The sequence below is a fragment of the Nannospalax galili genome, unplaced genomic scaffold (assembly GCF_000622305.1).
Source record: "Nannospalax galili isolate Female #2095 unplaced genomic scaffold, S.galili_v1.0 scaffold169, whole genome shotgun sequence".
NCBI lineage: Eukaryota > Metazoa > Chordata > Mammalia > Rodentia > Spalacidae > Nannospalax > Nannospalax galili.
Window position 1 is genome coordinate 663,397 of NW_008360327.1, and position 27,411 is coordinate 690,807.

Consider the following 27,411-nt stretch of genomic DNA (forward strand, 5'->3'; position numbering starts at 1 on the left):
GGGCCCTGGCCACCATGGGTAAGGGGCTTCCTAGAACTTTCTTACCTCCCTGGAAAAGTCCTTGCCCAACCTAGGCCACTTGCTCCTGGAGTCAGTAAGCCAAGAATGAACCTACCACCCAGGGAGAGTCCTTCCTGCCCTGGGGCCAGGTTATCAAAGGACTCACTTTTCTGCATCTCCAGAGACCTCTACACCCAGGTCCTCATCCTGCTTCCCCTCCTCTGCCTCCCATGGCAAGGTACACTAATCCAGGTCTTCCCTAGGCAGCACCAGAGTAGATAGCGGTCCTTGGTTCAATTCTTTGCATGTAGCACTCCACAATTTACAAACTATTTTTCACACCCTTATTTCACAAGAACTTTCTAACCACCCCTGTGGGCTATATAGCAAGGAAGATATAAATAATCCCTATTTTATAGCCAAGGAGACTGAGACAGCCAGAAATATTAGGGGAAGTATTCAACTTCATATGTCAAATGAGTAGTTCAATCAAGCTGAAACCTGGGCCTTTGTGCCATTTCCTCTGTATTCAGGACACTGCCCCCTCCTTCTGCTCTGTGACCAAGGGGAGGGAGGGGAGACCAGCACAAGGCAGAGGGAACAGAGGCCAGGGACACGTGTCCTCTCTCTCAGGCCCTGAACCCTGCTGCTGGCTCCATGGGTCACTTTCACAACCCAGAACAAAAATCTCACTAGATACGGCCTCAGACCGCCTGGCTCCAGCCGCCCTCGCCGGCAGACGCAGACGCACACAGACACACAGAGAACGCGCTGTTATCTCTCTGCTCCAGCCGGTTTCCTCCACTTCTCAAACAGCAGATTTCTTCCAGCCTGGCTGCCTCCCCTGGTCACCACCCACAGCCACTGGCCCCTGGGGCCCAGCCAAGGCCCCCGCACCCTCTCTGCCCTAGACTGTGACGCCGAGTCCCTGCTAATCAGCCAGTCGCCTCTGCCCTCCCAGCCGCTGCCCCCAGAGTTCCCTGGAAATGTCCCTTCTGCGGGGCCCAGCCCCCGCTGAGTTGCAAGCTTTGTCTGCACACACACAGCTGACTTGTGTTTGCAGGGACAGACAGGGGCTGGCGCTGGGGCCAGAGCCAGCAGGCGCTTGGAGGGTAGAGCAGATGGGGGAAAATACCAAGTCCAGAGAACAAAGTTTTGCAAGAGGGCCCTTTCAGGTCACTGGGGAGACTGACCATAAGAAAGAGAAGCGAAGCCCCATGCCTTTAGTGACTTCCTTAAGGAACATTTTCTGGGAGCTTGGCTTTCTGAGATCAGACTAGAGGAAAAGGGTGCCAGTCAGTGAAGGGGTGGGATGGCGGAGGGAGCAAGAGCTGGGAGGAGGGTGCCCCCTCCTCAGGCCCTACCCCAGCACTCTGCCCCTAGGCACACACAGGGTGCTCAATAGATGCTTGTTAAGCTGAACTGGCCTCTGTCCATTTTGTTCCCATGGAGCTTTGAGGCCAAAAAAGCTCCCACTGCCTCTTCTGCTCAGGCTGGGAGAGGAAGCATGGGGAGCCAGCAGCAGGCCCCCCCGACACCATCTATGTATGTTCAAGAGCCAGCACAAAAATTTCCCCTTTATCAGGCAGAGGAGCCAAGGTGTCTGTGGTGGCCCGCCAAGTTTGCAGGGAGAGGATACACGTTAACAAGTGAAGGCCACGGAGGTTCGTGTGGAATGTGTTTGAATTACGTGTCCCTTGCCCTCTGGTGAACCCCCTCTGATGTTTCTAGTTTTGAGTCCTGGCCACTTAACCCCATTCTGAAATGTAGCCACAGTCACTGCAATGTATGGGATCATGACAAATCACATTGCATTGGAGGAGTTTAAAAATAAAAGGCATGGCCACAGTGGCCGAGAGAGCTCTGGGCAAGGCAGCTCTTTGTCTGGGTGATACTCTGGGCTGTGCTGCGTAAGGTTTTAGGAGGGTTCCTTTGGGACTGAGTAACTCAGGCTGCCTGCGTGAATACCCCAGGGTCCTCAATCATTAGTACACAGTGCTTACTGTTTGTCTGTCTGTCTGTCTCTAGTTCTTACAGTGCAGGCTTGGTTTCTCTGCCAGCTTGGGAAGCAGCAAGGAAGGGACCAGTTAAAGGTGTGTAAACAGGTGACAAAATGCACAACATCATCTGTCATCTGACATACCATCTGCTTCCTTAGAGTTTCTGTTTCAGGATACTTAACCTCCCCTGCACAGAGGGGCTCAAAGATATGGAGCATTCCAGCCACGCACACTCACCCAGAGCTGCAGCCTCTAGCCCTGGGGCCAAGAAGGGAGAACCAAACAAACCAAACTGTTTCCTTTTCTTTCCTTTGTGAATCATGAGAATGGTAGAAAGGACCGAGGGGGAAGCCCAGGCAGGCCTACAGGGCAAGAGGCTAGCTTGCTGCCTGCCCACAGCTGGGTAGAAAGGGACCCCTTTTCCACCTTACAGAAAGATACAGAGCGAAGGCACACACCCTGAAACCCCAACTCAGCTCTGGTTTGGAGCTGTCTCCACATTCTCAGGTCTGGAGGTGACAGGAGAGCACACAGCTGCTGTTAAGTCTGTGGGAGGAGGCTCGGAACCAGGTGTCATCTAAACCCAGCCTTTTACCTTCTTTCCCAGCCACCTGCCTTCTGCCTGTACCTGGCCTCACTAGGCCGCACCCACCCCCAGACACGTTTCTGACCAAGGATACTCAGGCAACAGTGCATTCTGAGAAGGCAGGGCATGGGGACATCATATGGCCCCAGGTCCTGTGTTTCTAGCATGCTGTATGACTTTATGTGGATTTTTCTTTCCCCTCTGTAGTCATGCTGACACCCCCAGACTTCAAGCTCCTCCACCCAAATGAGGCAGGAATAATTATCAGTCACATTTTAAAGATGTGCAAATGAGGCCCTGAGAGGGAAAATAATTTGCTGTAGACCACACAACCATGAAGTGCCAGAGTAAGCTCCTGCTGTAGGCTGATAGGCCCTTTAACAGCAGACACTTGCACCCAAATAGCTAAGATCAATAACTGTGACTATTTTCAGTGCCTGGCTGCTTCCGTTCCTTAAAAGACAGGCTAAGAACTAGGTGTGGTAGACCATGCCTTTAATCCAAGCACTTGAAGGTGGAAGCAAGCAGATCTCCGTGAGTTCAAAGCCAGCCTGGTCTACTTAGTGAGTTTCAGGTCAGCCAGAGCTATATAGTGAGACCCATACTGACTCTGGCTCCTGCAAAGTTCACAGATAGTTTTTCTAGAATCCTGGGGCTCCAGGGCCTATTTGCCTTCTTACTCATCCTAACGCAGGGGGCTGCCGAAAAACCCCAGGAAGTATCCTACTAGAAGGTTTCATATCACAGAAATCAAACAGGGCACTGGTATAAGTTGGTGGCATTTAAACAGAGGTCTCTCACAGCTGCCCATCACTGCTGACTTGAGCCCTGTCTATAGTACTGGCCTGGGTATCAGAGGGTAGTGAGGCCAGGGCTACCCTGGGTGGCCTAAGGACAGTGGGGCCCAGAGCAGGGAGCAGTCACTTCTCAGAAGCCCCCTACTTTCCCTTCCCTTGATCACCCCTTCCCAAGGCTAGGGCCTGTAGTCCCAAGCCTGCACTTGATGTCTGCTTCAGATTCCTGTCCACTCCTATCGCAGTGGGGGAGGCCTGCTGATAGCCAGGCCTCTTCTCACATCTCCTCCTGCTGTCTGAGGAGGAAAACAGGGAGTGCTAGACAAACCAACCTGTCAATGCATGAGAAATATGCAGCCACCAGGGGGCTGAGCTTGCTAATCCTGCTTTTGTTTCCCAGGGCTGCTGGGCTTCCAAGGCACAGAGGTGTCTCTGGACAGGCACTGCCCACGGAAAAACCAGGATCCTTGTTTTACCTATCCTCTAGGCTACCTGAGATGTCTACAGCCTGCCTGTGGCCTGAGGAACCTCTCTGGTATAAATGGGACTGCACATAATGCTGGCCTGCTGTGGGGCCTTTGCTAGGGGTCCAGGTCCATTTTCCAGCTTGAGATTTCTTGATTTAGGCCTGGGTGCCAGAGGCACCATCTCATGGCTTAAACCCTCACTGTGGGAAAACCCCCAGGGCGCCCAAGTGGTTGCAGGAAGGTAAGGCCCGCCTTGAGTGCTGGTGCCCCCTGCAGGCTGCTCTGTTCACCCAGGGCTGCCTCCAGAGGAAGTGCAGGCAGAGCTGGCCAGACAGGGTGGGTAGGAGTGGGGAAGGAGGTGGGAAAGGGGAACCAGACAGGGCTGCAGGCCTACCCAGGTGTGGAGAGTGGAGGCAGAATCTAGTCTCCACTGGCAATAATGAAAAGCTGACGGGGCTTTTGAAGCACTTCTAAACCCCTTCTTTTATGAGTGAAGAAACCTCTGGAAGGATGGAAGAACTGGCTGAGATCACTTTATTTTCAGAAAGGCAATCCTGGCCCAGAACTCACTTCCTGCAGCTCAGGGCACTTCCTTCAGTGCTGAAACTTTAACCCCTCTTCTGGTAGTCTGACAAGTGTACCCTGAGGCGGTCCCAGCCTCTCTTTCTAGCTCCTGTCCTGACCTCCAATTGACCTTCACAAGCTCCCAGCATCAGGGCTTAAAGTGGTACCCATGACAAGACCTCACCCAGGTCTTCATTTCTCATGGAGACACAGGTTGGTGGGGTATAGCAAGGCAAGGGGCTGGCCCCAGACTTCTAGTCTGGTCTCCCTAGCATCCCTGAAGGAAGCTCACAGGCTATGTGCTGGGGGCAGGGCTTCTCCAGGGGAAGTAAAAGCCTGCTTCTTAGTAGACCTCTCCTGTTAGATGATGCCACTCCACCTGCTAGGCAAAGCCGTGGAGTTTGGGGTCCCCTCACCCCCAGACTGGCCTGGGTTCCAGATGGAGTGGTTTGCCTTGCCTCCTGCCTGATACTTCCTGAGGCTGGCAGGAAGCTCAAAACTCTTGAGGTAGAAGTCTGAGTTTTGGCCTGAAACCATGGGAAGCTGGCACCAGGAGGATGAACAGACCAGTGTGGTTACTGGGCCTGGGGTCATGACCTCACTAGACAGCATCTCCCCTGGCTTGTTGACACACACAGCAAGACTGGACCTCTCCCGCGCCACTGCCCTCTCTCCTGTATAGCCCCCCGCCTTCCCTATGGGTTCCTCTTTTTATCAGTCTTAGCTTTGGCCCTGGCTCCCACTTTCTTCTCCCTCTCTTTGGGGCCACCTCCTGCAGGAAACCTTCTCCTCCCCCACTCACAGACCTGCCCCTCCTCTCCTCCCCGACTCACAGACCTGCCCCTACACTGCTGCACACAGCTGGCGGGCAGTAGCAACTCTCAATGCAGTTTAACAGCGCAGAGCTCAGGGTACTAGCCAGGCCTCCATACCCACCCTTCAGAGAGATCTCCTTGTGGCTGGGTCTCAACCCCAAGTCCTAATGTGCCTGTGTTCTGGGCTTGTATGTGGGCATCTCTAACTCAGGGAAACAGGAATAAAATGATGTTGGGAATTTTGGAAGTCTCTCCTGAATGACAAGTCTTCAGAGAACACAGACAGGACAGAAGGCTGTGTGGATTTTCACCATGGTGGGTAGACACAGGGAGTAGTGTGGATGGCTGCCAGACTGCAGGCTCTGATGGGGCCACAGCAGGGCCAGGGGAAAGTGGCTGGATGCCTGGCTGCTCCAGCCATTTCTCACGCCTCTAGGTTGTAAGTAGGTCATTAGAGGGAAGAGTCTGTAGCTTAGCAGGCTGAATGCCAAGTACTCTTCCTTTAAGCCCACTTTAAAGCTATTCCTCTAGTCAGACTTTGGTTTTGTTTTGTTTTTTGAACTAGGTAGCCCAGGTTAGCCTCAAACTTGCAATCAGCCTCAGCCTGCCTCAGCCTCCCAAATGGTGGGAGGGCATGACTATCATGCCTAGTCAGATTTTTTTTTTTAAATACCCAGAGTCATGTGATGACTTATGATTAGTGGAGCCCATGCTAGATGTAAATTCAGTATATGACGCTTTAGTGTACCTGGAGTCATTCCAGAACGTGCCAGCAAAGTTCCCAAACTACAGAATAAGCACAGGAACATGTAGCCTAGGTGCCAACCCTTGCTCAGTGGATAGTGTAGGAACATGGTGTGGTGGCCTGGTGGCCCTCTCTGCGTGAGTACACACACCCTCTGTAATATGCCTGGTTCCAGCTAGGCCCTGTCAAAGCTATTGATTTGAGGAGCAAGGGTAGCCACCCCAGGAGGGGACCACTTTTGTCTGAACATGTCTGTCCCCATGTTTTAAAGCGGCTAGAGGCATCACTTACTCTCTGACTTGGGGTTTATTCTGGGGATCTGGAGGGGACACAGAGGGCCAAGTGACAGTCACTCCATGCAGGTGGTTCTCTATCCCTAGTGGGGCACCCACCCTCTCTCTCCCTGGATACTAGCTAGAATAGGGTCAGCACAGCAGATTCCCATGCCTATGGCCCTGCTTCCTGGTGGCATGTTACCTCCTCTCTAAGACAGAGAGGCCACCCAGCAGGTTGAGTCCAGGTAAGAGGAAACATGACACACTTGGATTGCTCACTTAGTACGGTCTGGGCGAGAGTCATGAAGGCAGAGATGACATCCACCCCACCCAATGCTCTGGCACCTGCTGGGCCCCTGACCTCCTGGTGGCCTCACAGGGAGCTAGAGCAGCTTCTGTCTGTGTAAAAGGGCTCTTGTTTATATGGGGCACAGAACCTGGTTGCCTTCAAACAGTGGGCACAGATACTCTTCTGGAGTATCGAGTTGGAAACCTGTGTGGCATTCTTGTCTGTCACACCTTGTGACTCTTAGCTCCCTACATCCCACCCTCGTCCACTTCCTGATAGGAGTCACCTACTCACTCCAGACATACAGAACATGCATGCTGTGATTGTGTGTGTGTTTGTGTGTGTGTGTGTGTGTATATACTAAAGAGGAAGCGGCTTACAAGGCAGGCTGAGGCTGCAGCCTGAGGTACAGAGGTCCCTGGTCATCTCTCACAGGTAGCCAGCAGGCTGTGTGTTTGGTGTCCTCTCTAGAACATTGGCCACATGCCCTTGGCTGGGGAAGCCTGCTTATATGGGGTTTCACAAACTCTGAGATGACTGGTCTACCCTAGAAGCTTTCAGGGCTCACTAGGGCTCTTGCTGGGGGGACAGGGAACAGAACTCCATTTCCCAGCCTGGTTTCTGTTCTCTAGCTTGTGGGACTGGAATACTACTGTTCCACATGCCAGGGCCAAGCACCAGGCAGGCGTGTGGGAGTTAGGCCTGCCCTGAAGCTTAGACCTTGGCAGGGGTAGGCGCCAACCTATGCATGCTCCCTTCACACAGGCAGTAACCATGCCCCCACCCACCAATTCCCCAGATCTCTAATGTCAGCCTCCTGGAAGTGTAACTCCCTGGCTGCTGGTCTCTCACCTATGTGAGTGAGTTGGATTGGATGATCTAGAGACTTCCTTTAGGTCTACACTGGTCTGTGATTTTTAACAGATTCTGGAACTCTATAGCTCAAGAGCTCATACTGGCCCCTGGGTTCTACTTCATAAAGTCCAAACTCTTTTGCTTCTCCAGTTCCTAGCTGATTCATCCTCAAGACTTCCTCTGATTCTCAGCTTGATTCCAGGTGAGACTGCCCTCATTCTCCTTCATTTACATAATTTCTTTTCATCTTGGTTCATTATACTTCCTCCATTAAAAATGTCCAGAAAACAGATTGGCAGTTCCTCATAAAGTTAAACAGAAACTCTCCATATGATTCAGAAACTTTGCTTCTAGGTATATGTCTAAAACAATCGAACCAGGAATTCAGATACTTGTATGCCCATGCTCATAGCAACATCGGTCACAAAAGCCGAAGGTAGAAACACCCCATGTTCACTAATGGATGAACAAAATGTAGCACATACATAAAACAGAAAAATATTCAGCTATCATATGAGTAAACATTAAAAACATTATGCTGGGACTAGAGAGATGGCTCGGCAGTTAAGAACACTGGATACTCTTATAGAGGACCCAGGTTTGGTTCCCAGCACCCAAATGGTGGCTAACAACTGTCCTTAATTCCAGTTCCAGAGGATCTGATACTATCTTCTAGTCTCTGTGGCCACTGTATGGCATGGCTGCACTTTACATACACGTAGGAAAAACACTCATACACATAAAATAAAAAGTAAATTTAAAGATTAAAAAGCCCATTATGCTAAGTGAAATAAAACACACACCTAAAAAAGAAAAAATATAGATTCCATTTTGTGTGTGGTAGAGTGGGAAAATTCATGAGGGCAGAGAACGACTAGAGGCTACAGGGAATGGGGGGAGTTACTGTTTGGTGGGTATAGCACTTAAGTTTGGGGTAGTAAGGAAGTTCTGGGGTGGGGAGGCTGCCTGGCATTGTGGGTATCCTTGGTGCTACTGAGCTGGTGCCTTAAAAATGGTTCAAGTGGTCACTTTTATGTTGCATGTGACTATAATTTAAAAAAATGCTGATAAAGGAACATATAGCTTCTTTCCTTCTTTCTCCATCAGGACATGCCTTCCTGCTGCCTCTGGTTCCTCTGGTCCCTGTGGTCCCTGGACTCCCTGACCAGGATCTTTATTCATTGTTCAGCTGTGCCTCTGGTTCTTCAAGTACATTCAGTCTCCTTGGGGCCTGGCACAGAGGCAAGGCCTCGGCAGTATCAGCACTATTTGATTCCTTTTGAAAGAGGGACCCTTCCCTTTAGGGTGTGGTTTTTCCTCTGTGGTGGCTGATTTGGGGGTGGCTGGGAGCCTTGATGGGGAGCCAGGGCCAGGCTGGAGAGCAGTTACATGACCTGCAGGGAGATTTTTTTCCACTGGCTCATTGGTGCCAGCTTTCCAGCAGCAGCCCAGCAGGTAGAGGCGCCCTGTCTGGGGCGGTGGTGCCCGGGCAGAGCTGAGATGCGCTGATCTGGAGTTGCTTAGCATAGCTCAGATTCCCAGCGGCACTGGGCTCAGGCAGGTGGTGGGAAGGGATCTGCTGTCTCCTGCCTGCCTGGCTCAGTGAGAGAGAAGAGGAGGAGGTGCTGGGGGTGAACTGCCAGCCAGCCAGGGGTGACCCTCTGGGGCCCAGGACACCCGAGCTGCCTTCTCCGATAACCCACTTATCTGTAGGGCCTGCCTCAGCGTGGCAGCCTCAGACAGGGACACTCCTGGCCAAGTTCTCTCAGGGGATTTAGCAGGGAAAACAGAGCCGGGGTGGGAGGTGAGGGTGTGCGGGGAAGAGGACATGGCCTGGCCAGGGACACGGGTAATGGTGAAATAGTCTCTGACCAGGGAAAGTCCCGCAGGCTCAGAGACCAGAGAAACAGAACACCATGTGCCCCTCTTCTGTGGTGGGTTTCTGAACAACCTCCCATTTTGTCTAGACAAGGTTCCTTTTACCCACTGAACCAGGCAAATTGTCCTAGCTAAATACCTACTATGTTGGTTGGTGGTAGGACACAAGATGACAATGACATATTCTTTGTTCCCAAGATACAAGTCTCAGATGAGAAAAGCTTAAACAAAAGCTAGGCATTGTGGCACACTGTCTAACCCACCACTTGGGAGACAGAGGCAGAAAGATTACAAGTTCAAGACCGGTCTGCGTTATATAGCGAGACCCTGTCTCAAACAAAAAAACAAAGCAAAAAAGAAATGGTTTAGGGGGCTGGAGAGATGGCTCAGTGGTTAAGAACACTGGTTGTTCTTGCAGAAGACCCGGGTTCGAATCCCAGAACCCACATGGCAGCTAATAACTGTCCATAACTCCAATCCCAGGGGATCCGACAGCCTCTTCTGTCCGCGGCAGGCATTGCACAACACAGATGCACTTACCTACACACAGGCAATACATGCATACATATAAAATTAAAAAAAAAAAATGGGCTGATGCAGTTAATGTTATAGGGCATGGTCTTGGGCCTGGGAGACGAGGGAAGAGGCAGGACACATGAGGCAAAGGGAATCTGCCAATTCCCAGGTGTCTCCCAAGATCAGTGTTGTATAAGTACCCCTCACCTATCTTTACTATCCCAAACTAAATCTGCACGGGAGGAGGAGCTGATACTCCAAGCCTCGGCAAAGGGTGACCTTTGGCTGGAGATAGCCCAGGCCTCCTGTTCTCCCAGCACTCCACACCCAGGAGGCAGCCATTGCAGTGGGCCTGAACTAGAGTTGAGAGCTGCTCATGCAGTCTCTATAACAACTCACATAGCCTTTCCAGGGCAGAAACCAGGCACCAAGGTGGGTGTGAACACTCAAGCCCAGCAAGAAGGCAAAGGCATCAGTGACACTGCGCTGTCTCATCTCTAGCAGAAGTCCTTCTAGAGAGTTAGGACTGAAGGGCAGCCCATTTGTTTTGTTTTGTTTGAGACAGGCTGGCTTGTACTTTTTTTTATATAGCCCAGGTTTGTCTCAAACTCAGAATCCTCCCACTGCCATCTCCCGAGTGCTGGGATTATAAGCCTGTGCCACCAGACCCAGCTCCCAAAGTGTTTTTCAATGTTCACATCATCAGCTGATCTGTCCCACTGGACACTCCAGAGTTCCAGAGGAAGACTGAGACTCAGTGCCCTGAGAAGCCACCTTGTCCTCATTCTACCCTCTACTGAACAGTCAGGGATTTGACCTAAATACTGACCTGGGTCCTTGAATAAATACCTGAGATCTGGCTGGTGCCCACAACTAGCTCCACTTGAGATACAGGGGCCAGAGAATTGGTAATGAACTGACACATATACCAAGTCTATCACAGCATGTGGTACACAAAGTTAGGAGGAGAAAATGAAGACTGTGGAAAAGCAGATAAAATTCACTCACTCTAGTGAAAGTCAAGGCACCTGGCAGTGAGGCACATGGCTCCTACCTGTTCTGGCTCTGGCAGGGCTAAGAGCTGGGTCTGGAGCCAGGCACTGGCTCTCTCAGTCAGGGCCCTGGCTTGCCAATGACTCTGCGGAGGTCCAAGTTCCTGTGACCACCTGTCTCTTGTGACACATGATGCAAGCTTGCTGTGAGCTGTCAGACCCACCCTTGAGAGTTGTGCTAACTCTGCATGCCCCTCTTAGGCCCAGCCTTTAGCATGGGCACAGATGACTCTCCAGTGTTCTCACAGGCCAGGCCTTTGAGAAAATGAGACCCTTTGTGGGCCTCAGGAATCATCCTCTATAGCCTATTTGTGGGGAAGGGCTGGCACTGCCTGCTAGCCCTTGTGCCCTGTCATTCCTGGCTCCAGCAGCCTCAGAGGGGAGAATGTGTGGAGGTGGCCCAGGGCTTCTGCTCTGGCTTTGGAATGCTCAGAACAATACATTTCTCTCCTGGGCATGTCGAGCCCGGCTAACATTAAAATTAGTTTACACGCCTGGAGAGCACATGGGCTCAGCTGTGGGAGTGTGGCAGTGAGCGGGGAGGGAAGCAGAGGGACAGGGTGTAAGGAGATCTGAACTTGGGGTGACACAAACTGGGGTACACAGAGAGGTGTATTTTCCCAAGAAGCCTTGGCCTTCCAGAGGTATGGGTGCAATCCTGTCCTTTTCTAGAGTGGATTCTGAGGTCCCCATGGATGGCTTCCCAGAATGAACTTTCCCAAGGGTCCAACCCTGAGCCCCATTTGGGAAGTGGTGTGGGAGCTAGTAGCCCAGCCACCTTGGAGTTAGGAACTCATTCATCTACTTTCTCTATGTGTAACGTGTGTGTGTGTGTGTGTGTGTGTGTGTGTGTGTCTGTGTGTGTATCCCTATACTGGGATCTACTTGGGATTCACACACAGGAATGGACTTTTGCCCTAAGGAGCACTGGGACCCCAAAACCAAGCTTCATCACTTCCCAGGGACCCCCAAACCAAGCTTCATCACTTTCCAGGGCAGTGAGGCATTTCTAGAATACCGACTGCATACCAGTTGTGATGCTAGGAGCTGGGGACAAGACAACTCAGCTAGCACTCTTTGCCCTTGAATAATATACACTCAGTGTTGCTCAAGCCCAGACTCAAGGTCAGTCCCTAGCTTCCTTCCTCTGTAGATGATGACAAGGCTTATGAACTCTAGGCTTCTGATAGAGGGGCTGGCTTTAGAGTTTCTAGAGACCATGAGGGAACCTGGGGCAGGAGAGGTTCTCTTATGAACAGTTGAAGGAATGGCCCAGTTCCTCTACCCAAGCCTGGGAACTTGGGCAAGGGCCTAGGAGAAGCAGGCTAGGGTAGGATCCATATGCACTTCTAAGGGAGGGCAAGAAAGATACATCTTTGGGGCTTGAGGCAATACTTTGATTTCCTGATAAGAGCAGCCAGATCAGAGAATCTGGGTACCACTTTTGGAGGCTAAAGTCCTTCCTAGAGATCCCACAGAACTATCACCCAACTGAGCTTCTTTCTACATATCAAAAGCCCAAACACAATGCTGAATGGTGACCCGGCCTGAAACTCTAATGAGTGTCCATTCTCTAGTTTGAGATCAGCTTTTTAAGAGGCTGTCTTGCTAGAAGGTACTAGTGAAAAGCAATTTATTTTGAAATCTGGCCAATTGCCAAACTCTGATTTCATGTTCTTTGCACAACAGCCCTGCTGTGTTTAAGACTTGGTCCACATGAAGGTTTTTTTTTTTTTTCAAAAAAAAGGTATCACATCCTTCTGTTAGATGTGTTGTTGGCAACAGTTGCTAGGGAGAGCTGGGTTCAGTTACAGACACACTGATGCCTGCTCTAATAATACTTCACTTTGCATAGCTCAGATGCAGACACCTCTTGGCTAAACAGGGCACACACATTTCAACAGAAGAGGGTTTGAACTTGTACTACCCAAGCATATCTAGGCAAAGCAGCACTCTCCCAGCCCAAGTAGAAGGCCAAGGGCGGTGACCAGGCAGTGCTGGGTGGAGGGGGCTCAGGCCTCTGATTCCTGTCATTCCTAAGGTCCCATAAAAAGAGGCATACTCATTCTTCCTTCTCCATGAAACCAGAGCCCTCATCGTTCCTGCAGTTGCACCACAACCCCCTAAAAGCACCAAGGGAGCTTTTGGTTACTTCTGCCCCAGGTAGCCCACAGTCTCCTGGAAGTGGAAACAATCAACGTGTAGCTGGTTAGCTTGAGCCGGGCACTCGAAGGAGTGAGGAAGTCTCACAGTGGGAAGGGCTGAGCTGTAGAGCTGATGGCCACTAGCTTTACTGGGTGGCACTGTGGGTGAAAGTGAGGCCCTTCTAAAACAGGAGATGGCCATGCCAACAAGTAGCCGAGGCCAAGGAAAAAGAAATGGGGAAGGTGCAAACAGAGAGACAGAGGGGGATGTTGGGAGAGGAGATGCAGTTCTCTCTTCTTCTGGGAGAATTTCAGGATGACTAGAAGCACTGTGAGAAAGGACCCTTGGGATGGGGGAGCTCCCTCACAGAAGGGAAATTGTGGTTAGAGGTGAAGGCATTATTTCAGCAGCTGAGTTATTATCCCTCTCCTGTTTCCGAATAAGCCCAGCCTGAGCCCTCACATTGCTTAGCAAAGAACCCAGCACCTGAGAGGTAGGTTTTGTCTGGTTCACTGTGTGAGAGACTGGTCTGTAAGAGACGATGGTGGGACCATCCTGGTGTTTCTGGGCCATCTTCCTGGCAGTGGTGTACATGTCACATGGCCTGATGAGTTCTTTCCAACATGATGCCCATGTCCGTCCCTGGAGAATCTCATTTAATTGGTCTACAGTAGGTCCCCTGCTCTCCATGTGGTCTCATAGACCATGGCTGAGAGTCCCTGGCTTGCAGATGACCTGGAGTCTGAGAAGCAGTATCTCAGGCTGGATCCCACCACGGACAGCCACACTAAGAGTCTGTGCCTTGTTTTCCCATCTATGAAACTGACCCGCCACCTACAAACCATCTAATGCTTTGCTTGTGAGAAGTACAGCCCCTAGACCAGCCCTGGCAGTATTCAGGGCAGTTTGGTATGGACACAGAAGCTCAGGCTCCATCCCATGCTTACTGCATTAGAGACCTATGTGGTCCATATACACATTCAAGCTTGAGAATAACATCTAATGAAGACTATGGGCTTGGTGCATAACAGATGTCTGCTGAATCAATAGAATCTTCACTACTAAGAAAGGGGCCATATCTACAGCAAAAAAAATAGAGCCAGTCCAGATGTAAAAATTGAAGACTATTTTTGAGCTGTAAGATTGGTAATGGGTCCACTGACCTCAAGGACTCATGAAGACACTGACTTCAGGTTCCTTGACATGGTGATGGAGCACCTACTTGAGTAGAATCAAAGAGCCTGTGACCCCTTTTTCACACCCCATTTTCCACTCCATGGGGGCTGCAACCCAACTTGGCAGAAGCCCTTGGAACTTGCTCCAGAAGGACTACTACTACATTGAAGGTTGTCTACTCTCCCTGCTATGTTGCCAGGGTGGCAAGAGCCGCCAGCTAGGGAGGGCCATATCAAGAGACAGCTGTTGGGAGGGGCGCTCCCAAGCCCTTCACACCTGGCCTCTTTGGAGACTGTGTCACCAAGCTGGACCTCAGAGCCTGTGTTGAAGTGGCAACCACACCCTATATCAGGAGGGCTGTCTCAGAGGCTGCCAAACTGAATATGGGGTTGGCTGAGGAGCCAGAGTCAAGTGGGACTGAGTGGAGAGAGCGCAGGAACTTCAGTGACAAAGAAGGGAGGGAAGGGCCCAAGACACACTTCCTTTGAGATGCAAAGAGGGAACATGGGAGGAACTTCCAGTCTACTGTTTCTGTCTTTTTTTTTTTAAATTGTATTTATTATTTTTATTTTATGTGTATACGTATATTGCCTCCATGTAAGTAAGCGCACCCATGTTGTGCAATTCCCATGGAGGTCAGAAGAGGCTGTCGGATCCCCTGGGACTGGAGTTACGTACGGACAGTTGTTAGTTGCTATGTGGGTGCTGGGATTCGAACCTGGGTCTTCTGCAAGAACAACCAGTGTTCTTAACCGTTGAGCCACCTCTCCAGCCCCTATTGCTTCTCTTTTAAGACCTCTTGGGTTGGGTGGCAAGTGGCTATGAATTATGCTCCTTGGAATGCCTCACTCTCACTGCCACCTCCTAGGTTGCAGCAGGGAGCAACAGGGCCTCAGGAGGCAAAGGCAGATGAGCAGTCTTCCTCTGAGCCACATAATCAGGGATCTGCAGGTGCTCAGGCTATTTCACCCACCATAATCAAGGCCTTCCTCACAGCCCAAAAAGTTTGGGCAGTCACTGGAGTCCCGAGTGTCTAGACCAAGCCTGTGGTTCCATTCTTTTGGAGCTCCCTCCTTGGCTCACAAGAAGCTGGGCTGTGGGTGGTGTCATGGGGGGAGGTTAGGGGGAGAGAGCACCCTTCTGAGCTTATAATGTCAATCACGTCTGCCTCCTGGGGCTCTGTTCTTATCTGGGAGAAGAGAAAGGGTAGTTTCTAGTGCCTTCCCCTTGCAATACCCACTCCTCCATGACCATGACCTGTCAGCACAAGCAGACAGCAAGACACAGAGATACACACAGTAGAGGCCAGTCAGAGCCTGGGGGAGACAGGCAATAACAGCGTGCATTCATTTGTTACTGTGGTCACTGCAGGCAATTCCCAGCTTTCCTGTATACCTCTGCAGTACTGCTAATCAGTTGATAGAACTGGGACACAGGTTGTTGTTGGGACAGAGAAGGGTGGGGGGTGTAGGAATACAGAGTGTGTGTGTGTGTGTGTGTGTGTGTGTGTGTGTGTGTGTGTGTGTGTGTGTGTGTGTGTTTGTGTGTAGGGGTCTCAGGAGGCTTCCTAGGGAGTGGTACCTGAGTGCAAGTGGCAAAGGGCTGGGGCATCAGGGGTGGGAGGGAATTGAATTCTAATTGGAAACTCTAGACACCAAGGGGGATATGTCTAGCAGGGTGCAGCCAGAGGGTGGTAGTAGAGAGCAGAAGCAGGATGTGGGAGTGCCTCTGGATAAGTTGGCATCAGCAAGCAGGCCTCTGGGGCCAGCCACAAAGCCCATATCACTCATACCAGGCATATCATTGAGCCACAATGTGGGGGAAGGCAGTTTGCAAGGACAAGGGGACCCAGGAAAGGCAGACACTCAACATGGGTCACTTGTTCCCTTCCCAAGGCCCTGAGTCATCTCTAGCAGTACTTTCCCAGGGAGACCTGCAGAGGCCAGGCCCTGATTATTGATGCCTAGACCAGGTTTATCTTCTGCTTTGCCAGCTTTTAGTTCAGTGCTTGCCTACCCCAGTGCCTGTCCAGCTGTGCCCCAGCATAATCATTTCATAAGGGCTTATTAGCTCAGGCACGTAGACAATTTAACTGACTTAAATTGCTCTTGCTACTGGGACTGGAAGAAATGGCCACCCTCTCTGGGTGTGTTCCTATCTGCCAATGGGCTATGCAGATTACTTGAAGCTGGCAGCCATGGTCTAGAACTCTTGCTCCATTCTGGTCCTTCTCTGAAAAAAAAAAAAATCCTCAAGCCAAGTCTGAGGCCAGTCCTGCCCCTGACTCCCAGTGCCTGGTGGTGCAAGGCAGACAAGCTTCTCCTGCCTGTTTGTCACCCTCTCGACTCTCCCAGAACATTCCGGCCTGCGAGGAACATGCCGATGTGCAAATCCCTCAGGTAATGCGGGAATTCATCACCAGGGGAGCATGGGTGATCCAGGAATGGCAACTGATCAGAGTCTAGAGCTGGAGAGAAGCTCGAGGCTGGCCAGGGAGGCTCAGGTTGCCGAGTGGGAGACACACACAGAAGAGGACAGGCAGGCATGGGGCCCAGCACACCACAGGCAGGTGGACCTGCACTGACCTCCTTCTGGCTTTTAGGGACAACACTGCAAACCATGAACCAGGTGGCCATGTGCCCTGTGTATGCCTGTGGTCCAGGTGTAATTATGAAGGGAGGTCCTTTCTCAGAAACGGTGCTGCTTTTATGATCTGGTATATAGTCACCTTAGTTACCTAGTTACTGCAGGTGGTCTCTTTAGCTGTCACCCTACTTTCCCCGCTTTCAAGTGACTGCTTTACCAGGTAAGCTGGGCAACACAATTTATATCCTAACTAGTCTCTATAGTTCAAGATAATAGGATAGATGGCTTTCCTATTCCAGACTCTCCAAAGATGGCCCCTGCAGTATCATCCCTCACTGCCACTTTTCCCTGGTGCCACTAGTTCTGGGCTTACCAGGTCATATATTGTCACACATAACAAATGGGCAAGGTGCTTATGTGATGGGTCTGGTCTGAGTGCACATGCCCATACCCATCATACATTCTCCTGTAAGACCATGGTTGGATACTGGTCTCTTAGATACATCAATGAGCAGGATTGGGGATAAGTTCTCTGGAGTAAAGGGATAGCTAATGGGAAGGTACCAGGTAATAATCTAGGATGGTTATGCTTTCCTTCTACCTAATACCCAGTAGATGGTGAGGAGGAGGGAGGAGGGAGGAGGGAGGAGGAGGGAAGAGGAAGAGGAGGAGGAGGAAAAAAAGAGGTCCACAGCAAGTTCATGACTGCTCAGACGTGTAGAGGTCAAAGCACAGAGTCAACAACCAGTCCTCTTATCATGAAAATAGAAAGAGGGAAAGGCCAGTTGAACAAAAAGCACCTATAAAATTATATTGGTCCTTTGTAACCATGGAGCACTCACACAAACACACACAAATCTAGCTGCTCATCTCTCACCCCTCTACTGCCCTCTTATTTTCTATAATTAATCGGGCCAGGGAGGAGGGAACTCAGGACAAGTTTAACTGTGGTTAGAACTTGCAGCTCTCTCTCTAGTAATAACCCATGGTGGAGGGGCAGGGGTGTGGAGTGGCAGCTGTTGGTGTCCGGTTACCTGAAGCATGTTGAGGAGCAAGCTCCGGAACTTGGTCCCCTCCACCATGAAGAGTGCCATCTTGTCACAGAGCTTGGCGGCCGTGAAGGCGAAACTGCGGTCTGACACAGCCTTCTGGTAGATGGTCCGCACGATCTCCCCCAGCATCTCCTCAGAGTTGGTGGAGTTCTGGGCCTCCTCCATAAAGGAGGTGAGCTTCGTGTCCACGTCACTGCTGTTGTTCCGCATGCTGTTCAGTATCTCCATCAGCTTGTCCATCTTGTTCTGCTGGGGATTGCTTGTCTCCACTGCCACTTCATCCTGGGGGTATGGAAGATAAAGCAAGCACATCTGAGTGTAGATGAAGTCTCTGTGGGTTTGGGGTGGCCTGGAGGGGGAGGGGAGAGCTGCCCAGAAAGAAGCGGGGCAATGCTTGCCTTCACCAGAGACTTTCATGTCACAAGGCTGTTTGCTGACTGTTTTCTCAGCTGCTGCGATGCCCTGGGTTGACACTTGTGAGTTCTGGCTTCTACCCAGGATTCTTGTATACATTTTTTTTTTACAACTGTTTGCCCATCAGATGCCTTAATCTAGAAATGATTTAATAGGACTTAACAAAAATGAAGTAAGATGATAAACAGGAAATTGGGCTGAAGAGAAAATGAGGCAGGGAAGACCAGGCCAGGAAGGCAAGTAGGATCCAGAATGTCTGTGTCGGTGTTGAGTGGCCTGGGTGTGGCTGCTGTGTTGCCCTCCACACCCTCTGTTCCAAATGCCCAGGGACAGTCATGATTTTAGGTGTAGGGTTCCATGTGGACTTGGCTCTGGCTTAGTATTCCATGCAGACTGTGCTGGCTGTCCCTCACCACATGAATACTATGCCCTAAGGAATTTTTCCAGCATGTTGCTTAAATGCCTGATATATGTAAGAGGGAAATTTCAGACAAAGCCTTTACGTCCTCATGAAGGTTCCCAGTAATTGGGACAAGACCACAGAATGGGAAGGAGAAAATACCAGGCTATCTGAAACAGTATGTACCTAAACTTAATAGACTGGTAGCTAAGAACACAAGAGACTCTGCAGGGGTGTGTGATGCATGTGAGGGGCAAGGTTAGGTTATACAATGAAATGCCCTACTTGCCCTCTGTTCTTAACTTGGGAATTCTGGGTCATAGGCTCAGATGAGACTCTGTCTCCAGTAATCTGTTTGGCCATTTGCACTAGGGAGGCGGTCCCTTCCTTGAGCCCCCGTTTCCTTGGGGGTGACATGGTGACACTGGGACTGAACTATAACTTTCTTTGAGCCTTATCATGTGGCTTCAAAGTGCAAAAGTAGCTGTTCTCCAACTTAAGAGGAGACCATCAATCTCTTTAGGGAAGACTGGTCTGACTCTCCGAGCAGGGCCAACAGGACCCAGCTCATCACCCAGCAGTATCTAGCAGTTTCTTTGTGTTTCAGAGGCACAAGAAAGGTCTTGATCTTGCTGAAAATCTGGTTTGGCAGGGGACTAGATGCTCATTTGTCTGAAGTATACTCTTTTCCAGCGGATGGTCAGTAAAGTGAGGCGTGATCCCACCTAAGCTCACGCCCCTTAGGTCCCAGGGCCTTATCTGATGCAAGTCAAAATCGATGCCTGGTGCTACAGAGCCATACCTCCCCACTATGACCATCTGATCGCACTGTGCAACAGTAGCCTGCATGCCTAATTACTCATGAGGGTCTTATGTATATATTGTTTAATCTCCAGTCTCTGCAAGGTGGGCTATATCATGTCTATTTTACAGATAAGTAAACTGGGGCTCAGAGTGATTGAGTGACTTGCCCATGCTTCTCCAATCAGTCAAAAGCAGAATAAGGACTGAGCCTGGTTTGCTGGATATTAAATCCCAGGCAGCTTCCACAGTGCTGTACTGCATTGCAACAAGCTTAGGTAGAACTCTAGAGAACTGAGCAGTCTTCCTCCCGGGTTGGTTTTGGAAACTGTGTGGAAATTGCTCTGGGCTCAGCCATATATCGGTTGTCAGTGAGGAGTCTCTATGAGGTGACCATTGGGCTGTCAGGAAGGAATGAGGCTTTCCTCTTAGGCTCCAGCCCTAATCCCCACAAGGAGAGGAAGTAGGTGGGCACTCAGGATAGGGACACAGCTGTAGCATCTTAGTATCCACAGTTGTTTTGGGAAGAGGGCCTCTAGCCTTATCCTGCCTAAGGTGGCCCTTGGGCCTAGCCTCTGGGCAAAGGTCAAGGAAAGAAGGTAGCTGAGGAAGAATTGAGAAGCCCAAGACATTGTATTCTGAGGATGCGCAGAGGGAAGACCCCACTGGCTCTGCTAGCTGCATAGGGCTAGTTCTTCTGCAGGTAGCCTCACCCATGTCTCTAGTGGGCAAGAGGGTCTAGGTGGTAGTGCTTCCTAACAAGCACAGTGGACTTACTACAGCCAGCAACAAGTCTCTATTCTTTTCCTGGTGGTTTGGGGTATCTGCTGAAGCTATGGACCTGGAAGAGACCAGGATGAGGAAAGACGGGCTCTTGGGGAGTAGGTGGCAGCTCTTCCCAGAGTCACACCAATGTGGCTAGCACCCACATGCACTGAGAGGAACATCTCACATGGGTGTCTTTATTTTTCCTGGGAGGAGCAAGGCTAAGGCCAGGCTGCTCTTGCTCTGCCCACCTCACCCACACTCTCTCTCATGGTGGGGACTGAGCTTGCGTGGAACGACACTGGCAGAAGCATCTGTTCTTCCTTATTTCATAAGCTTCCAGTTTCCCTGCATGCCCTCTGCATGAACCCGCAGACAGGAAAACACTCCTTGGACCTTTTCCACACCACCAGGCACTGGCCTCTTCTGCTCTTCTACCTCAACTGGAGGCTGGTACTGAGTGTCCATCCTGGGCTTCTTGGAGGACAGAAAGTGAGAAGCTAGTCTGTGCTGGAGAGGTTCATACAGAGCTGGCTATGGGCTTGCTCTTGGTGGCCCAGTGGTACCCATCCAATGGTGGCCTATGTGGTGGGTCCACAAAGTCACAGAAGCTTGGCTTCCCTTTTACCCCAACCCATAAAGCTCCAACTTAAGCCCACCCTCCAAAGTGCCTACCTCTCGGATGTCCTCCCAGGTGCAAGAGAACAAGGAAAATTCAATTACCGGTACCTTTTCTTTCAGCCTTCGCCTCAGTCTGTCTTTGGAAGACTGGAGCAGGGTGATTTTGGGTCGCTCCCCGAGGCGCTCAGGGAGAACACTGTCTTTACGCTTTGTCTCAGCCTCTGGCCCCCCTGGTGGCTGTGGGGTTGGCCTTTCGGAAGCTGTTGGGGTCAGGATGTCAGGGCTGCGGGGAGGCTCAAGGCCACTGTGTCCAGTGTCCCCTGGGCTGTCCTCAAGTTTGGGGCTTTCGATGGTCATGGTGTCTTTGGCATTGCGGTGGCTGCCTGCTTCCCCCTTTTCGCCAGGCGGGTGTTTCATGTTGCTGTGGTGCCAACGCCGGTTCTGGCTGTAGCCGTGGTGCGTAGGCCTCCCTGAGGGGTGGGGCCCTGAGCCCCCCTGGTAGGATTTCTGGTGGTCCCTGTTGTGTTTGGCACTGCCTGGCTGATGGTCACCATGTTGCTGGGGCTTGTTCCCCCCTGGAGGTCTCTGCTGCCGCCTACAAACCAAGGTGGAAAATAAGGAAGCAGGATTACTAAGTGAGTTGGTCAGGGTTCCTTACCCAAATGCTGGAGCAGGAGGTCACTGCCTGACCCATTAGTCACTCACTCAATGCAGAATCTCCCATGTACCATCAGAAAGGACAGAAATCACACCTTCAGTTAAAAAAAAAAACCCAGCATTTTATTCACTTATGCATAAATATACACAATGTGGAGCAAAATCTGAAAGGCCAACAGAAGACACAGTGAAACCCCCACCCCCCTCTGCCCAGCTGTCCTCTGGAAGCAGAATTACCTGATAACATTCATTTATTGAACCCCTAACTCTGTTTTTCAGAATATGACTATCTGGTTTTTAAAGATATGAGCAAGTGAAGGTAAGGCCATCAGGGTAGGTCCTGAGATGATTTGAGTCATTAAAATGAGAAGGTATTTGAACACACACACACACACACACACACACACACACATATCAGGCACAGGCAGAGACATCAGTGGCCATCTGCAAATCAAGAGGAAAGGCCTTGAGAGAATGCAACTGTGCTAACACTTTGATATTGGATTTCTAGCTTTCAGAACGGTGAGAAAAGGGTCTGTGATACTTAACATGCGGCATTAGGCAGAGAGGGGCTCCCTAATTAAATGACAGCACTTTGAAAGCATAGAACAGCCAACGGAGTAGCTGAGCTTCATGCCAGGGGACAAAGTGCAAAGGTTTTGATATGTGGATGGAAGGCAGGTGAAAGGGTAGAGGGGAGTCTTTCTAATCTCCAGGCCTGTCCTGCCACTCACAACACTGTGTCCAGTCTCTATGTCACTAAGAGAGTACAGAAACTGGCAGAAAGACATTGCTTCAAGAATGAATCTACACCTTCCCTGTGATCTATCTCAGGCCCCGAAGACCTTAATGGCAATTGCATTTTATATCAAACCATATGTATTTACTTTCAAGCAACTGTTTATCACTTGCATGAACTCAGTTTCAATGTCCACTTGATAACTTCTTTCTCATTAAAGTTAAAGAGACCAGGTATGCTGGCACATGCTTGTAAGCCCAGTACTTTGGAGGCCAAGGCAGAAGGACTGCCACAAGTTCAAGGCCAATCTGGGCTACACAGTGAGTTTCAGGTCATCCTGATAATACAGAGTGAGACTTTTTTCAAAAACAAGGATATAAAGTATGCATGCATGAAATTCTCAAAGAGTAAATAAATATATATTTTTTAAAAAGCCAATCGGGCTGGAGAGATGGCTCAGAGGTTAAGAACACTGAATGTTCTTGCAGAAGACCTGGGTTCGAATCCCAGTACCCACATGGCAGCTAACAGCTGTTTGTAACTCCAGTTCTAGGGGATCCGACACCCTCTTCTGACCTCTATGGGCACGGCACTGCACAACACGGGTGCACTTGCATACATGCAGGCGATTTGTACATACACATAAAATAAAAATAATAAATAAAATAAAATAAAAAAGCCAAACAAGGGCCCACAAGATACTCAGTAGGTAAAAGCATTTGCCTTGCAAGTCTAACAGCCTGGGTTTGATCCCTGGAATCCATGGTGTACGGAAAGAACTGACTCCTAAAAGTTGTCCTCTGACCTTCACATATGCACTGTGGCATGCATGTACCTGCACTTAAACACCTACCATCCACAGGCACACATACAATAATAATAAATTTTAAAGTGTAAATTTTAAAAGGCCAAACAAGAAAAAAAGGAGGGTTAGGGAAATAGCTCAGTGGTAGAGTGTTCCTCTAGCATGTGCAAGGCCCCAGGTTCAATCCCCAGGACTAGGGAAAAAAGTTAATGAAAAAAGTAATTTTTCACTGGAAAGTTTTCTAACTAGTGACCTAGTGACAAAGTTTCAAGGGGAGTTAGAATGTGTGAAAGACAGAGGCACAGTTATTTTTTTGTTTACACACAAACAATAACTTACAACACATATATTATGATGAAATCGGTGTAAACCGTCTGGAGAGAAACTGGAAAAACTGTTTCAAAAGCCTCTAAAAAATGCAACCATTGGTTATTGCAGACTCTGGCAGTATATCCAAAGAAGAATGATATTTAGCCACAATGATATTTGTGGAACAATCAAAGATAAGCAAAAAGTTCAATCTTGTTGATCGAATTATGGTATCATCTAAGGCTAAATATTTATATGCCCAGAAAAATCTGGAAGAATATACACTAAAATGTTAATACTAACTATCTCTAGGAGATAAGATATGGAATTTTCTTTTACTTTCTATTTAAATGAACTTTATTTTAAAATTTATTTACTTATTTTTATGTGTGTTTTGCCTGTTGTATGTAAGTATATACCTATATGTGCAGTGCCTGCAGAGGTGAGAAGAGGGTGTCAGATCTCCTGGAACTGGAATTACAGATGGTTGTTAGCCACCATGTGGGTGCTGGGGACTGAACTCCTACTCTGTAAAAGAAGCCCGTGCTCTTAACTGCTGAGCTATCTCTTCAGATCCTTATCTCTCTCTCTCTCTCTCTTTCTCTCTCTCTCTCTCTCTCTCTCTCTCCCCCCTCTCTCTCTCCCCCTCTCTTTGTGAGGACATACATTTTGTTTCTTGTCTCGGGTCTCATTATACAGGCCAGATTGACCTTGAATTTTTCAATCTTTCTGCTTCATCCTCCCTGAGTGTTGGGGATACAGGCATGTATCGTCATGTTTGGCTGTTTGTATCTACTAATAATTGTTCATTTACATTCCATTTGCGAGCTTTCTGGTTTCTGGATTGACAAGAAGTGTTTGACTGTGGCCTTGACATTGGGCACTATGCTGAGATTCTGAACTTCTATGCTGCTATGACAAAATACTTGACAGAACAGTAGAAGGTTTATTTTGGCTCACAGTTCAGAGGGTTTAGTTCCTGTTCCTTTGATTCCAGTTCTTAGGCAGGGCATCAAGGTGGTTAGGAGTGTGTGAAGGAGCAAAGCTGCTCACATCAGGGTAGATCAGGAAGCAGAAAGAGAGAGCCAGAAAGTGGCTACGGATAATATATCTCTAAGATCTGTCCCCAGTGACTGACTTCTGCCAACTAAGCTCCACCTCTCAAAGTTTCCAGAATCTTCACAAATAGATCCACTAGATAGGAACCAAGCCTTCAATATACAAACTTGTAGGGGACAGTTAATATTCCAACCATAACAGAGAGGTGCTCATTACCTCCAAAAGGATAAAAAGTTAAAAGATAAAAAGCTGTATGAAGTCAGAAAAAAGTTCAAGGAACCCAGCACAGTGGCCTATGTCACACCCCCAGGTTCCTGGCCTCTCTGCTGCCTTCTTCTCATCTTTCGACTCTTATATTTGGGGCTGGAGAGATGGCTTAGTGGTTAAGAGCACTGATTACTCTAGCAGAGGACCCAGATTTGAATCACAGCACTGTCATGACAGCTATCAACTATCTGAAACTCCAGTTCCAGGGGGTCTAATGCTTTCTTCAGACCTCCTCGGGCGCTGCATGACACAGATGTACATATGCACATACAGGCAATAGACTCATATACATACAAATATTTAAAAAATCTTATATCCATATTGGTATATAATGCTCATGTTTTCATTTGTCTGCACTTATTCTTGAGTCATAAAAATTTGTGTAAGTCCAGCCCAGTGTCCAGGTGGGCTTTGGCCCTCAGAAGGCCTGGTCTGTGGTGGTTTTTGCCTTTGTTATCTGATTCCATCTCTTGGGGTTTGGAAGGACATTCCTGGCAAGGACATGCTGCCTAGCACTTTCTACCCAGAAACACCCACACACACCCCGACATGCCTAAATATTCAGTTTCCCTACCCAGGGTAAACCAGGAATGTTGGTGCCATGGGTAAGGGACTGATAGGCAACTGGGCCCCAATGGCCTACTGAGAGCACGGAGTCAAAATGGCTTTTCTCAGTTATTCTATCACCTATTGGCCTCCTGATGGACCCAGGCTACACTCAGATACAAGTCAACTCAGAAGGCTACAGTCCTGTGCTGGGAAGTACAAAGCAACTCATCAACGGGAGCAGAAGAAAAGACAGGGGGGCTAGGTGGCAGCTCAGTGCAGAGCTCTTGTCAAACATGTGCAAGGCCCTGGTTCCTCCAAAGTACAGAAAGGAAAATGACGACAAACCTAAAGCCCCAGACAGCTCCCCAGGCTGCACGTCTCTGATGCTTTGATTTTTTTTTTCCCCTTCCTTTACTTTTTCAATTACTTTCAATCTACTGGCCCTATCTCTTGCCACTTTCTTTATTCTTTGAATGTGCGTTATTTATTTATTTATTTATTCAATTTTTTATTTATTTATTTATTTATTTGTAGGATTTATACATGACAGTCATCCAAGATCAGGTATTGTGAAGATTATGTCATAGATGGCTTATAATACCTCTGCCAAGAATAGTGCTACAGAGGGGCTGGAGAGATGGCTCAGGGGATACATCTCACTGGCCCTGTTTTTAAATCTGCATTTATTTATTTATTTATTTATTTAATTTATTTATTTATTATAGCCCAAAAGGGAACTTTGGAAATTCCCTGGCAGATAATGCTTGATTTTTACAACTCCTGTCATCCTTATTTAGAATTTTTGTGGTGACTGTAGCCATGGTCTAAGAAATGTCTCTGAAGGACAATCCCTTCCTAGCATGTGTCTTAAAATTGCCCTATTTCACACTTGCCATTCCCAGGATTCCCCTCTCGGCCCAGCAGCTACCCCTTCAAGGGGGAAAAAATAAAAAGGAAACCACTTTTGTTCAATGGAAGGAGGAGGTCGTTTCTATATAGTTGGCCATCAGGGGCTCTAGAAAGAAATCAGCGAGGTCTTACAGAGTTTTTGCTGCTCATCCCTGGAGATCTGCGGTGACCTGAGATGATACATCTCACTTGGAGTCAGCAGCCTCAATGGAAAATTATCGGCCACGAGTGTGCCAGGCTGTAGTAGATGGCCCTAGGCTCATACTTACTGGGGCAGTGATACCTTGATGTGTGAGGAAGGCCATCTACAGGCTAGAGGGGAAGCCAAGGAGCCCACTGTCAAGTGCTCCCTCCTGACTGGGCAGCCAAGATGAGTTCAAAAGAAGGAGTACTTGATATGGAGCCATGGCAGTGGGCCTGGCTATGACCCTGGGGAGCTCGGCAAAAGCATAGGTACCACTGGAGGCTGGGGCATGAAGTAAATGTATTGCTTCTCTTCTTCTCCACTACCAACCCATGTGTGTGTGTGTGTGTGTGTGTGTGTGAGAGAGAGAGAGAGAGAGAGAGAGAGAGAGAGAGAGAGAGAGAGATACTGGGGAGAGAACCCAAGGCCTCAACACACATGCTAGACAAGGGTTCAGCTGCTGAGCTTTACCCTCAACCTACTTTCTTTTAATTTTATAGATAACCCAATTGAGGTTCTCAGAATAAGCCAGACTTGTACAAGGACTGGAGAGGCCACATCCTGTCTTTCTCCCATTGAGCCTAGAGGCCCCTGGAACCACTGACAGACATAGACTTGGGCCTTGTTTCCTAACTGCCTGAACATTCACAAATATTTGTCAGCAGTGGCTGGGTGAGCTGGCCAAAGCTGGCCTGCTCACTTCTGTGTTTGCTGGCACTGGGTTTCATCGATACCTTTGTCAGGGGCCAGCTGGCTGCTCCCCACGAGACCTGCGGGTTTGGGTTTGGCTGGCTTGGGTGAGATGCTTCTGCTCCTAGTAGTGGGTAAGCAAGGAGGCTGCATCTGGTGTCAGACACATGTACATGTGGTCCAGCTCTGGGGACATCCTGTGTACCCAGCTTGGCAGCACCTGGTCACCAGAAAATGCAGTTGTCTATCTTTCTGTCTATTCATTGTGGGATCTGACGCTTACTCTCAGGTAAGCAGAAGGCTTCAGGGACAGGCTCAATATTCCACCTGAGCCCCCAGAAGCACCTGCTGTTAGGGCAAGAATATATATGATGTCCTGGAATGGAAATTGCCAGGTTTTGCTTTTTCTACCCTTCATTCAGTTGATTCTTTCTTCTTTGGGTTCTG

At 49.3% G+C, this 27,411-nt stretch overlaps 1 protein-coding gene across 5 annotated transcripts in view; it reads right to left on the reverse strand.

Annotated features, from left to right (window-relative positions):
• Ctif (cap binding complex dependent translation initiation factor) overlaps positions 1-27,411 on the reverse strand; it is a 301,545-nt gene that overhangs the window by 82,314 nt on the left and 191,820 nt on the right. For 3 of the 5 annotated variants that reach the window (XM_017796323.2, XM_017796321.2, XM_029560081.1), the window contains exons 8-9: positions 20,851-21,391; positions 17,778-18,077 (exon numbers count right to left, since the gene is read on the reverse strand). In XM_017796323.2, the coding sequence (XP_017651812.1) occupies positions 17,778-18,077; positions 20,851-21,391 (841 nt within the window). The remainder of the gene's footprint in view (positions 1-17,777; positions 18,078-20,850; positions 21,392-27,411) is intronic. The other 2 variants (XM_017796324.2, XM_008825890.3) reach the window with 2 other exon arrangements.